Source organism: Podarcis tiliguerta (genome assembly GCF_965153285.1).
Source record: "Podarcis tiliguerta genome assembly, chromosome: 6".
NCBI lineage: Eukaryota > Metazoa > Chordata > Lepidosauria > Squamata > Lacertidae > Podarcis > Podarcis tiliguerta.
This window is the reverse complement of record NC_139539.1, coordinates 21,194,490-21,209,412: the sequence shown is the minus strand read 5'-3', so window position 1 is coordinate 21,209,412 and position 14,923 is coordinate 21,194,490. Positions and strand designations below refer to the sequence as shown.

General features: G+C 40.1%; 1 protein-coding gene across 28 annotated transcripts in view; it reads right to left on the bottom strand.

Annotated features, from left to right (window-relative positions):
* Nucleotides 1-14,923, bottom strand: part of ZMYND8 (zinc finger MYND-type containing 8) — an 86,009-nt gene that overhangs the window by 48,353 nt on the left and 22,733 nt on the right. For 4 of the 28 annotated variants that reach the window (XM_083446775.1, XM_083446757.1, XM_083446769.1 and 1 more), the window contains exon 1: nt 5,525-6,654. The exons of 11 other annotated variants lie outside the window; for them this stretch is intronic. Coding sequence is in view for 6 of the 17 variants with exons in the window: in XM_083446762.1 (XP_083302888.1) it covers nt 6,610-6,623 (14 nt within the window). In the remaining 11 variants the exon portion in view is untranslated. Of the gene's footprint in view, nt 1-2,242; nt 2,488-5,524; nt 7,255-14,923 lie in introns of those variants that run through there. 13 more of the 28 variants (XM_083446756.1, XM_083446772.1, XM_083446761.1 and 10 more) reach the window with 10 other exon arrangements.

Genomic DNA, 14,923 nt, shown 5'->3' with positions numbered 1-14,923 from the left:
TCTACTCTATCAGAATCCCAAGATCAGCGAAACATTATACAGATATATGTTTACCAATTGTCACAATGGTTTTGCATTATGGGGCTAGAATAACCCTGCATTTTCTGGCAGCTATAAACACACACTTGTTCCACTTATCAACTGGGGTTATAGCGGTGAAATTTTGTACATAGAGAATAACCTTCCATTTTAATTTTAATCACACTATATGTAATTTAAGGAACGCTCCAAACCCAAGGTTCGCTGGGATGGCTAAGTGAGGATCCAGAGGATCTCCAGCTCAACCAGGCCATGTCGGCATATGCCCCACATTCTGGTTTAGCCAGAGATACACTGGCATAACTCTCTCAAACTGACTATGCTGGCTGGGACTGGTATATCTTCCACGAGCATAAGCCCTTTAAAATAGGGTGGGATGGGCAGAATCTTAACACCGTTGCGCTTGGTCACAAGAGCTGGTGACCACGCCAAACCTATAACATCAAAAGGGGTGGCATACTGGTGTAAGTCAAATTCTATTTTTGTTTTCCCACTGCCAGTCTCAGGCCAGCTCAGCTGGCAGTAGCCCTGCTCTTGAACAGAGTTAGGAATGGGGTAATTTACACAGTTTTAACTTAAGACAGTGTAAATTATGCTGGCTTCTTGAAGTCAGGATTTTTGTGATACCCTTCTGAATTATAGCAGCTTTCCAAGTCCTAAATACCTGGGGGGGGGGGCATAACTTCATAGTGGAGAACACACTGTGCATGGAAAAGGTCCCAAATTCAATCACTTGCCTCTCCAGGTAGAGCTGGCAAAGACTTTGACACCCTGGAGAATCACTGCCAGTCAGTGCAGACAATACTGAGCTAAATGGACCAATGAACTGGACAGACCAATGATCTGCCTCTGTACACTGCAGCTTCTTATGTTTCTATTTAAAAAAAATAAAGGTTCTAGCCTTTAATTCTCCATAAGAATTGTTTGCAGGCTGTTTAAATACAATATCTCATTCATCTCACCAGCAGTTTAAATAAAAGATTTAAAGAGACAATCTCAAAAGAAAACATTTCCCAAACAGCTGTGATTCAGTACTTTTGCAATGCTTTTCTTTTCCCTAATACTGCTTTCTATTCTTTTGCTTTTTAAAAAATGGAAGTGCACTTTGACATCAAATGAAATGTAACCAGAAAGAAAATATTAAAGATAATGTTAAAGAAAACCAGTAAAAAACTGAGGGGTAAATATACAACATCTTTCCTACCACATTCACCAACAATTCATTCAGCTCATTTTAGTAATCTGATATTTCTTGCCTTTTACTGTGCATTTAAGAAGATACTAGTCTAGAGCTGTGTACCACAAATAGTATTGAAGTTTCTACCACCACAAATATATATATTCTGTGAGGGAATTCTTTTCTTAGAAAAAGACACTGAAGAGAGCACTTCTGTGAGGAAATCTTTGCCAACAACATAACTGACTAAAATTTATATTAACTACAGCATTTATCAGGTTCGGTAACACACACTCAATTAAGTCTCAAATGTTAAAACAAAACTAAGTTGTTCCTCATATACTTTTTAAATTGCATGACAGAGATGATTTGCAAATGGAAGCTCTCCCCCTCCTTTATTTTTACAGGGAAGCTGGGAGATGGGAAGTAAAAAGGAGGGTTATAAATGAGCACAAACATACCCTATGGGTTTGCAGCATATCTATCTTTATCACAACTAAAAAAAGAATCATATTTCCAATTTGCCTCCATAAGGTATTATAGGTTTTTTTTATTTATACAAATAAGATATATCCTTCAGAGAGTATCATTTCATTACACCCTGAATAATAAAAATATGAATGTAGAAACATCTGCATATTCCCTTATCCTAGGTTAACTATAGACAGCAATCAAAAGTTGTAGATGAACTGCTGCACCTTGACATTTAAACCAGGAAATCTGATATGGAAATCTACCTAGAAGATATTGCCCACATATATAATAGTATCAGTTATGGAAATTACTGTATTTAAGTTAATCTCAAGCACTATACATTTCTGGAAGCTATTTCATTTAAATGAAAAACAATGTTTTAACATCATAAACATTTAAATTCATTTTTAGCTTCAAAGTAATAATTGCTGCTCTCAGATTGTGAGCAGCAATCATAAAATAAAATGTCCAGAAATTGCATTTAATAAGAAATTGGACAAAGTATTTTGCATGCCATTACTGAATAAATAGCATCTGTGTATAAGCACTCACCTATAACAGTCTCTTACTCATCGGTAGCTATGCTATTTATGCAGGGATTCTTAAAATGGCGTCTGGCAGCACTGCATTGCCTCATTCCTATACTGAAAGCTAAAATGGTAGCAATTTATTCAATAACTATGTCCCTTGTTTAAACAGCAGTACTGTATTCAAAGCAATCATCTCGGTAGCAGAAAAAATGGTAAAAGATGACACAGTGATATCTGACAACCTAATGTGTAACTAAAATTCAGAAGACAGGGAGCTCTATGAAGTCACAGGTTACTAAGGAAATCCTTCCATTTTAGATGCTGGCTTCAGTTTGCATGTGCAAGCACTGAAAATGTTTCTCCAGCTACCCTGCAAAAAGCCTAATGTGTATTAAATTTAAATAATACTGACAACACGTACAAGACAAATTAAGCAGTTTAAATCCAGATGCATACATACATTTTAAATGCGCTTTTTCCTTAAAAGCATGAGAAAGTGGTAATAATGTTCACATATTACAGGATCTTGCAAGCAACTGTTTAATTAAGACTTATATGGCATAATAGGTTTCTTATAATACTAACAGCTCAATCCCATGGAGAAGTTGACATGCCTAAGCCAACTCTGGCTGAACACCTCCAAAATATGGAAACATAACTGAGTATATTCCTTTGTGCACAACCAACACTCGATTAGTGCTGTGAGTATTACCTCAGGATAAAGGTTTCTTTTTATCATATTTTGAATCACTCAACGTCATGGGCTCTGACAATAAATTGTTATCACTGAAGGGAAAAAACATGTCTGATTGTAGCAAAATATGTTAAACTCAGCTTATATGTAACAGATTATGTGGGGGGAAATACATTGGGCCCTGGTTTCTAACAACAGGTTTTGAAAGTCCAATCTTAAGGCCTAGTGCACCTATTCTGTGGTGCTATGTAGAGAATTTGGTACAAGTACAGCTCCCAGAATGCCAAGATGCCATCTGGGGCTCTTTAAGTTGATACTCTTGGCTCAACAGAATCTAGGGCATAGCTGGCACTGAGACTTATCACTCTAGAGCGGATGACTACAAAGTAGCACCTGTCTTAGAGGGGATTGAATTACTTTTATTTCTTGCCAGGTATAAAACAAACATGGCTGCTTTTCTGAACGAGGGAGGGGGGAGAGTGGCCATTATACAGAGAAGCTCATGTACATGGGTGTCATATTTACAAATGTGTTGGAAAACCTAGGGGCTGTTTTGCATATGGTTCTTCCAATGTCAGCAAAGCAGCTGCTGAAGGAAGGGGGGGGGAGAGAGAAGCATTCCTTTTTGGACACTTTACATAAGGAACCCTTTCCTTTCCCTGCAATGTCAAATGCTATCAATAAGCTTACCCACTTCCATTTAGCTCAAAACTAAAATAGTACTGCTACTCAGAATGAAAGGCATGTGGTCTTTTTAAAGCTAATGTTTTTATTTTATTTTCTAAACCAGAGCGCTTTGTTTTTCAGTTCTGTTCTCTGCAGAGTCAATTACAAAAGTAACCGAATGATGTCTAAATAATAGTGGTGAATTATATTCATACTGGCCAAGCTAAAAAAATATGTAGCTGTTAAAAATAAATAAATTGGAATTATAATACTTCCTTATTGCCAAAACTATTGTTTTCTATCAGAAGACCAAATCACAGCTATGTTGCTTCATACAAACTACAGTCAACAACAAAACTTTCAAGATTCAGTACTGCCTGGGCAAAACGATTTAAGTATTCATCTACCCACCCTCTGTTGTTTAAAGACAAAAACATCACCTGGCTCAAAAAGGGTGGGATGGGTTGGCACACCGTGCTTCTAAGGATATGACATCCATAAAAGTGACTGTTATACTTTGCAAAAACATTTCTTTTTAATTGGAATTCCTCAGTTTGGCTGAATTTGCTTTACTTTGATGGAACAAAGATGGGAGAAATTTCCAGAAGGCCTCTCTTAGCCTTGCTACAGTATTTGCCAATCTTTAACCTATCCTCTGTTTCTATTGGCTCAGGCTCTCGAAAGAGCAGCATGATTGGTCTGATCTGGAAACAACACTGCTGTCTCTCCTTGACTCAGACATCTTGCTGCAATGCAGACATTTATATTTTGTGAACTATGAAAGAATTAGCATTTGAACATTTAAAAGGGTGAACTTCAGGGGACTTGTGATGCTGTGTTTCATTATGTGCACAAGGGTAGTCCATGCAAATATGCCTCCCCCTGTCAACAATACCTCTGAAGGTGCAGATTTGAGACACATCCTTCTTCAACAAAACCTAGGGGAGCCATTTTAATTCAAGCTCATTTTCTCCAGCTTCTTCATAAGATCATATTGTGTAATGTTAAGATTCCACACCCAGCTGCTAACGTGTAATAAAGTGCTGCAAGAAAAATACATCTGAGCACAGTTTTGACAACCATTGGAACTAAACATTTAAGGTATATTGGTAATAAATTCTAAAATAGCATAAAAGCCCGATAATAAATGGCAGCTTCTTTAGAAATGGGGGGAGGGGAAGAGAATAATCTGAATTAGATATTCTTAATGGTACATACTTTGGAGCTTTTCAACAAGCCATAGAGCTTAAGGACAAAATCATAGTAAAAGGGATACTAGATAGCAGTTTATAATCATCATGAGGCCCCTGCACAAATGGTGACAAGGCATTCTTTCAGAAGATACATTTGTATAATATTGTGAATTGCACTGTTACAAAACTATGCACAAACTGAACACACAGCAGAGTGTAATGCTGTGAGAAAATGTTAAATGAAAAGCTGCTTGTTGAGACATGCATACAAAATGTCTCAGTTCCAGATTATTTTAAAAGCACAAGATACTCAAAAGTGGTTCTAAAACCAAATTTCATGCTGGATGATATATCATAGGATAACAAAAGCATAGAGTTACTGAAGGATAGCCTTATAACAATGTAGTAAATTACTTTGCTGAGAACTAGCACATTCATCACACTTCAAAAGCCTGAGGAAAGTCTGAATTGAGCTTTAACCTGCAAATGCATTAATTAAGGGGGTCTAGGAACAAAGAGTAAGCAGAATTTTGTTTTCAGAGGAAAACAGGAAGTATACATTTCATGTGTGGCAGAACATTGTGAAAAGCACTCTGTTTGAATGAACAGAATTTTGAGAATACAACAATATTTATTTTTACTGAACTAGCTAGCCACAAAAATTCACTGGCTGGATTAATTTTGCCCTGTTAAAAGCAAAAGATTGAGAACTGTTTAAAATTATCAAAGAATAGTATACAAGTTTACTTACCAAGTGTTCAAGCAACCATCTCATTTTTCCCAGTAAATAGGATACAAGAAGCTGGCAGATTTGGGATTTGACCAAAAGGAAATTTTTGAAATAATTACGTAGCATCATGCCAAAAACCAGAAAAGCCCGAAAAGGAGGAAAAAAATGAACATGTAATGCTCTCATGAACCACACATGATTTTATATCACTCCACCTCTGAGAACTGTGCCTGATTTTTTACAGATGAGAAAAGCACAGTTAAAAAGTCAAATCGTTTTATCTGTACTAAATAAAAGGTAGATAACAGTTAAAAATTGAATTGTCTTTAAATAGGTAAGACACTGGAAGAGATGCATAGCTATGCCTGGTGGATTCAGACCTAGACCTTAACTATTTCTAAAACCTACAATAAGAAAGTCATTTTTAAAGAGACAGCTTGTAAGCTATATATTCTCATCCAGAAAAATGCACACACTGCTTCTAAGGATCCTGTTAAAAAAGAGAGAGTTAAATATCCATTTTAAGTTAAGGCAAAACTGCACAAAAAACATGATGCAATAGCAATCCACCAGTTAGGCCCAGTATCTTCAATCTACCATTAGCACTATTTACTGCAGTCTAGGCTGCTAAAAATCCCATATTTTATCAGGGATAACTTAGCATAGCTCTTCTTTTCACTGTTTGAAAAGGTAAACTTGCCTGTTCTGCTGTCTGCCATTATCCCTGCTTGTCTCCCTGTAGGGCAGTTAAATGCATCTGCTCCCTAGCTTCCATTTTCTCTTCAGCAGGCATGTGACACAACAGACAATAGTGCAGGCAAACTGCTCAGACACAGAAAGCTGCTTTGGAAGAACAGTATCTTGACAAACTCTAAAAATCACCATCCCCTTGTGAAGAAGTATGTATGCAAACGTTTTGCCAGTCTGTAAAATAAAGCTATGGCTAATGGCTACTAAACCATGTGACCCAAGAAAGCAAATTTAAACATTTTCAACTTAATAAAGTGCTGTGGGGTGAGTTTTGCGCGACAAATCACAGAGAATCACACTGTTAAACCACAACTCATAGGTTTTAGAGGAAAAAAATGTAAAAAAGTAAAGCTTACCTCTGTGGATGCATTGTTAACACAGTGTTATGTCAATACTTATAAAACATGGAGGACAGGCTCTCAGTACTCAGACAGAAAGGGCTTGGCACTTCAGCTTGATGATCTGTCTTCCTAATAAAAGCTAATCCTGGATTGGCTACTTTGGAAAATCTGAATGTAAAGCTTCAGGGGATTGGCTGAAACACTTCCTGAGCTATTATCTTTGTGCAGCTCTGGCAAGCAGGAGCCATCCTGTGCACAGAGAAGACAGGCTAAACTAGGCCTGTTTCAGCAAAAGAAACTTAAAAAAAGAGCCACACGCATACAAACTCCTTGCAGAAAGCAGATTTTCAAGAAGAATAAAGTGAACACTAAGTGCTAGTCTAAATAAAGAATTTCTCAAACCACATCTGTTGCTTCTGCTTGAGGTTTTCTAAACATGGAGGTTTCCCCAGGTCACAAAAGCTGTTTTTGCTACAGAGAAACAGCGATTCTGAATAACACTGTGAAAAGCACAGTACATAAAGGAAGGAAAATGTTTTGAAGCATAACACACAGACACAGATACAGTCAGATACACAAACATATAATAAAGGATCAAGGTTAGTGCTGTAGTTCAGCTATTATATAACATCTACACAGCTCAAAAAGCAAATATGATTCTCTCTCCTACACACACACACACACACACACACACACACACAGGATTGCCGTGAGCTGTAAGAACCCACGTTCTGGATTTTTACCCAACATACGTTGCAGTACCTAACAAAAGTTGGATTATTAACCAGGATTCTGATTTCCTAATCACTTACAATGTCCCTTTCCTAATTAAATATAAAGGATGCAGAAAATAGCTACGTTTTTCAGTAGTATGCTGCATGCTGTTTTCACAAACTGCCCTTCCCTCATCCCTAAGGCCTTCTAAAGTTGTCAGTTAAACAAAAATCTCGCTTGCCTATTAGTCTGCTGCAGCTGCAGCTTCCTGTCCATTAACCCTATCACATTCGGCTCTTTTTAAGATGCAGGCCTTGTGAAGAGTTGAGTTTCAGTGTGTGGAAAAATACCAGAGCTGCTTTCAGAGCAGGGAGGAACAATGGGAGTGCAGTCTGAATTTAGAAACATTTCATGTACAGACCTCATTTAAACTAGGTCTCTAAAAATGGGAAGCAATTTTAAAAGGTTGTTTTAAAAGATAATTTATTTGCAGTGCAATCCCGAACGTAACTACTAATAAGTAACCACTGTTGTTTATCAATGGTACAGGTAAGTATACACAGAACACTGTAGCCAAAACCGGATAGCCTGATTTGGGGCCAGTTCTTATGCACTTCTATGTGTGTGAAAAAGACACACACCTAGGCTTCATTCTTTTCCAAAACAGCCAGTATTTCAGTTTTGCTATGATAGGCCTTAAAAGATGTTGTTATACTGAGGGAAAGGAAATAGTTCTAGATGAAACATTTCAAAGAACAGGTTTTCACACAGGTTCTCCAGTAAATGCTTACGTTTATGCTGACCTTTTTCTGTATTCACAGCTAAAACAATGAAGAAAACAAAAAGCCCCAGCTGCACCAACAAATTACCATGCAAAGAAACGTGTATACGAAAAGAGAAAGGCATATTAGCAACCTTGTATATGAACAGACCAAAATAAGGAAGCTGAAAGCAATTAGTAAAGAAAATAAAGAGTTCTGAGTATAAACCTCAAATAATATATAGAAAAGCGATGGGAGCAGGGAACCGATAAGCAAAGGTAGGTAGGTACACAAGCAAGCAACAGCATTCTGTGGCCGCAAAATAGAAAGGCTAGCAACCAAATTAAATCTATTTCTTAACTGCCCCAATCTCAACACTCAGTAATGTAATCAAAGTTAAGACCTAGGGATGAACGGACACGGACACACACACACCCCTTTTGATTGTGGATTTCACTAAGTCACATGTGCATAATCCAAGGCAAAGAAATAATCCTAGGCTCTCTTGCCTCATGCTGTGGCCATGCTTTTCTAAAATAACCATCATCTTTACACTTCACAGGAAAACTCAGTGCTTATGCCACTAAGATGTATGTCCTTCACCAAGGCTGTTTTTCAGGCTATACCAGCAAATTATGTTTAATACTCATTTGATATACAAAATTCTTGTTTCTGCGAGGCAGAAGCTTTTTGCCTTTCAAAACCCAATCACTGTTTTTCAGGATGGTGAGCAGCAAAACTCAGAGTGTACCTTCACAGTTTTTGTACATTTTCAAAATGCAGCAGGAACTGAACAATATAATAAAGGGGAAATATATATGCCACTTAACCATCTTCAGTGGAAACTAAGATAGGCAATTTCTGAGCAATTTTGCTAACCCAAGCAAAATCCCAAAGTCTTTAAGGGCAGTAAAATGTCCCCCAATGAAGCCATGTGTATTGTGTCAGAAGGGCACATTATCTGCTTGCCTGTGTCATTCATAAATGACATTTTTAAACCACAATTGCCTGAAACAAAAAGGCCCCCAAATGCCAAAAATCTACAGATTTCATTGAATCTTTTCGTTTGTGAAATCTTTTGTGAACATTAAGGGGGGGGGATTAAATGTTTGTGGCTAAAACTTGGGGACATTGTTTACTACTCTGTAGGTGACAATTTATTAGAAATAGGTCTACATATGTGCAAATTCAACAATGAGAAGTAAAGTAAGCCTATAGCTTATGTGGGGGTTATGTTCCAGGGATTGTGTCTAAAGTCAAAATTCCATATACTGTATTTTTCACCCCATAGGACGCACCAAGTTTTTTGGGGGGGAAATAAAGGGGGAAAATTTATTCCCCCCCCCCCAGGCGCTTGTGGGGCCAGCAGCAGGGAGAAGCGCTCTTTTCCCCGCCGCCCGCCTGCAGACCAGGTCCGGGGACAGCGGGAAGACGCACTGCGCCTCCCAGCTGTCCCCGGAGCTTGCGGGGCAGGCAGCAGGGAGAAGCGCTCTTCTCCCCACCGCCCGCCTGCAGACCAAGTCTGGGGACAGCGGGAAGACACGCTGCGCCTCCCAGCTGTCCCCAGAGCTTGCGGGGCAGGCAGCAGGGAGAAGCACGCATCTCCCCACTATCAGCCTCCAAACCACATCAGGAGACAGCGGGATGGCGGCGTTCCGCCTCCCCGCTGTCCCCCGATCTTGTGGGGCTGGCGCTGCGGCTCTCCTGAAGCCTGGAGAGCAAGAGGGGTCGGTGCGCACCGACCCCTCTCACTCTCCAGGCTTCAGCGAAAGCCTGCATTCGCCCCATAGGACGCACACACATTTCCCCTTCATTTTTGGAGGGGAAAAAGTGTGTCCTATAGGGCGAAAAATACGGTAGTTAAAACACACTAGGTTCAATGGTGGGTGGGATTGCTAAAGTCATTTTTCCTGGAACCCCACCTCCTTTTTAACCCCCTTTTTTGCCAAGTTAAATGTGCACAAGTTAAATGTGTGTAAATTGTGGGCTTGCTGTAAACCAGTGGGGGTGGAATTTTTAACCCCATTTTTGCAGCAAGAGGGAGATGGAAATAGCAAATCTACTAGGTTTTCTACTATCTGAGAGCAGAATACTCCTGGAATGCTATGTCCTGTTCTGGGCTCCACAATTTAAGGAGGGTGTCAGTAAGCTGAAACGTGTGGGTGGGAGGGCAACCGATCTAATAAAGGGTCTGGAAACCAGGTCTTATGAGGAACAGTTGACGGAGCTGGGTATTTTTAGCCTGGAAAAGAGGAGACAGGAGATATGAAAGCCATGTAGCTTAGGGGCTGTCACATGGAAGATGGAGCAAGCTTGTTTTCTCCTGCTCTTGAGGTTAGGGCTCGAACAAATGGCTTCAAGTTACGAGGAAGATTTCAACTAAACATCAGGGAGAACTTTCTGACAGGAAGATCTGTTTGACAGTGGAAGGGACTCCCTTGGAAGACTGTAGACTCTCCCTCTTTGGATGTTTTTAAGCAGAGATTGGATGGCCATCTGTCTTGGATGCTTTGGTTGATATCCCTACATTGCATGGGGTTAGACTAGATGACCCTTGGATCCCTTCCAACACTATGATTATGTGCATGTTTTTATCCAGGAGTCTCAGAGACAGTTTTTATAATTTTAGGATACCCAATGTGGTGCCCTTCAGAGGTTCCTGGACCCCAACTTTCATTAATCCTAGCTAGTAGGAATCATGATTAGTCTAGCAACATCTGGAGGGCACCTTGTTGGCAACTCCTGATAAAAGTACAGAAACCTATGTCTCTAATCTAAATGCAAAGGAATGGGCGGTGACAACCCACACAGGATCAAATTCATTCTCTACAGGAGAAAGAAGGAATCACCAGATAGTACTGCTAATCTATGGGATATTATTCAGTATTTGAAACTACTGAATAATAAAAGACCACACACTTAATCTGAATTCTTTATGATTATTCTGGTAATTCTTTGTATCCAGTGGTTTTATAGATCAAACGATAATCCAATAGGAGTTTATATCAGATAGTTAGAAATGTGGTCGTGTTTTAGAGCACTACCTTAAGAAAAACACTTTAAGACAAGAATCAAGAACGTAAGAAGAGCCTGCTGGATCAGGCCAAAACCCCTCTAGCTCTACCTCACCTCCTCTTCCCAACATGGTCAACTGGTAGGAGTGTTGGGACAGTGAAAATCACTAAAAAGGAGAAAAAAGCACAACCAGCCCCTTCCCACAATCAATATATAACACATACAGCTGTTGTGTTTTCAAATGGCTGCTATACTGGAGAGTACAGGACTGAAGTTTGAAGGTATGGTTATGGTCTGAAGGCATAGGAGGGCACCACCTTGCTAAAGCTAAGCAGGACTGGGTCTGATCAATGCCTGCCTGTGAGGCCTCCAGGGAACTATGTGTATGCTTCCTTGTGTTCCATGTTAGAAGAAAGGAGGGATATAAATGTAAATAATAAATAAATACACTCGCTCTTAGATAGCGAGAGACTGAAAGCACAGCAACGTTCTATCCATGTAATGGGAGAGACTGAACATAGACCTGAGACAACCAACACTGTAATGGACAATTATAAAGGGTTCTTCCTGGTGGTAGATGGGGGGCGGGGGGGAGAGTCCAAACAGTAAAACATGCAAACCAAAGGGATCAAATCATTGCAGGTAGGACTTCCGGAGGCGGCGCGACCGGTAATGGCTGCCTTCTCCGAGTAAGGAGAAGGGAGCTTCGCTGTAAACGGGTCGTCCGCTACGGCGAAGCGGAGACCCATTCAGGAAAACCACAGGTGGCAGAAGCCTGTGGTCTCGGGACCCGGCGGGCGCCAGAAGCAGCCCCCAAAACGCTGAAGGGACCCCGTAAGGGGCTCCGGATCGCGGAGGGGGTAGCGGCGCTGTGGGTCGTTGCGCAAACAGCGAAGTGAAGCCGCGTTGCTGTGGCCGGTCAGCGCTGTCCTTTCTTCCTGCAACTTTTCTGAACTTTGGAAACTACAACCCGTGAGTAAATTTGGACATTGAAAACTTTCTGAAACTTTTGTCAACTTTCTGAAACTTTTTGAGAACTTTCTGAAACTTTTAAAACTTTTTTAAAAAAGTTGAAATCTGGCTGAAAACGGAGTGAGGATAAGCAGGAAGCCCATCTCCCGCTATACTGAACTTTAAGCAAAGAGCAGGAGGAGTGGAGACAAAAAGTTATGCGTTAACTAAATGCTGGCACCCTGTTAAAGCAGTTTTCTGAGTGAAAGACTTTGAGCTATTGACTTTTGCTGGTCATATTGGGGGTGCATTGATATCCTTCTTCTGTGGCACCAGTGGATTACAAAATAAATAAGAATCTCTGGTGCTGGAGCTGCCTGGATGAACACCAGTTTGCAACTTTGGATACATTGAATTCAGGTTTTGAAACATTCTGAGTTGGAACTGGATACTTTGAAACTGTTGCAGTCAAGGCACTGTAAGAAACACTGTTTTGCTTTAAGTTTTACTCTGCTAAAAATAATACATTGTGGAGGCGATGGACATGGATTTAAATTTATAAGTTTAACTTGGATTTGATCTTTTCCCTGAAGACGTATTGGATTTGATCTTTTCCCTGAAGACGTATTAAGCTCCCTCTAGAGGATTTTGGATTTACAGCAGTGACTTTGTTTTACTTTCCCTTTCCCGGCCTCTGTTTGACTATTGTATCTGGGACTCTGCTTTCTCATGGGAACAACTTGGATTGACCTTGGATTACAGATAACTTTGGAATGAGTGGCGCAAGGAGAAGAGGAAGGACCAAACAAACAACTCTAACTTTATCTGCAGCCTCACAGCGTAGATCTTCTGTGCCGGCCTTGCCTTCCACTTTGCCTCCAGACATAGAGGCGGCCTCCCTAATACAGGCAGGGGAGGGTGAGACAGAGGAGCTGCACCTGGGAGATATGGCTTCAGGGACAAGTAGCTCTGTCTTGGAGAAAATTTTGGAGAAACTGGAGGCTCTGGACAAGAAGGCTGATTTGCATACAGCTAAAATTGAACAGAACACAGAAAGCTTGAATAAGCTGACTGGACAAGTTGCACAGAATGCCCAGTCTATTGGAGAATTAAAGGAGGCTGTAGGTGAAAATCGTAAACTGGCTGAAGATACTAGTCAAAGACTGGAAGAATTTGAGAAAGAAGTAAGACCACTCAGCAAACAAGTTGGAGAACATCAGATTTACTTTTCGATGACAGAACTGCGAAACAGGGAGACCAACTTGAGGATACGGTCAATACCAGAGGTGGAAGAAGATAATTTTATTGAATTTCTAACTAAGGAATTTGCCAAGTTTTGGAAGTTAGAGGAAAAAGACTTTAAAATCGTATCTGCTTTCAGGCTTGGCAGAGTCAGAAGGACAGAGAAGCCCAGAGATTGTTTGATAACACTGAGATCAAAGGAGGAAAGGGACAAGATTTTGGGCCTGCACTACGAAAAGTCACTAGACATTTTGGGCAAGAGAATTGAAATCTACAAGGACATTCCTAAGCAGTTGCTGGACCTTAGATCTAACTACACGGAATTGGCAAGACTGTTGAGAAGCAACGCAATTATCTTCAGGTGGGAGTTTCCACAAGGATTATCCTTTACCTACAGAGGGAGAAAGATCAAAATCAAAACAGTGGAAGATAGAGACAAGTTTTTGGGAGCACACGGAGAAGACCTCCACAAAGGACTTGGATTGCCAGCGCCAGAACTTCCAGGGGAGCCCGCCCCCTCGGATCCTCAAGGACCGGAGAACAAGGTACCACCCCAGAAAGAATAACCAGACCTATCCAGGATGTCTCTGCAGCTTTTGAGCTGGAACATAAATGGCTGTAACAGTCCTGAAAAAAGGTTTAAAATTTTTCATATTTTAAAAAAGGAACAATTGGACATTATATGCTTACAAGAAACACATGTGATTAGGCTCCATAGAAAGGTGTTAATAAATAAAAGGCTTGGTCAAGAATTTATATCATCGGATACAGTTAAAAAGAGAGGTGTAGTGATCTATGCAAAAGAGAGCCTTTCACCAAAATTTCTTTTTAAAGATGAAAGTGGAAGAATCCTCGCAATAGAAGTACAGTATCAAGGAGAAAAAATTTTGATATTAGGAATTTATGCTCCAAATGAAGGTAAATCGGATTTTTATAAGAAGTTGCACGAGACTATGCTGGATTATCTGGATTACAACAACGTCATCATGATGGGGGACATGAACGGGGTCGCATCAACAAATATGGATAAGTCACAGAACCAGAACATTACTAAAGAGGGAAGACTACCTAAGACCTTTTTTGAAATGACTGACAATATGGACTGGGTTGACATCTGGAGAGTTAGAAACCCCTTGGGAAGAGAAGGAACATTCTTTTCTGAAGCTCAACTGACTTGGACACGAATCGACCAAATATGGATAACTAGAAGTCTGGCACCTAAGGTGAGGAAGGTGAAAATCTGCCCTAAAACATGCTCCGACCATAACGCCTTGAGAATGGATATGACATTGATCCCAACCGGCTCCTTTAGATGGAAGATGAATGATGGCCTGTTTAGAGACCAAAGAATTGTAAAGAAGGCCCAAAAAACTTTAAAGGACTATTTTGAGATTAATTTGAACACTACGGTGGAAAAAAGAACTATCTGGGATGCAAGTAAAGCTGTGATGAGAGGGTTCTTGATTCAACAGAATTCTTTAAAGAAAAGACTGCAAAATGAAAAGAAAGATAAAATTCTGGAAAGTATCAAAGAGTTGGAGAAGAAGTTAAGATCTAACCCGAAGTCCCAACCGATTCTGAGAGAAATTAAACTTTATCAGGCACAATATTCCAAACTGATAAATCAGGAAATAGAATGGAAGATT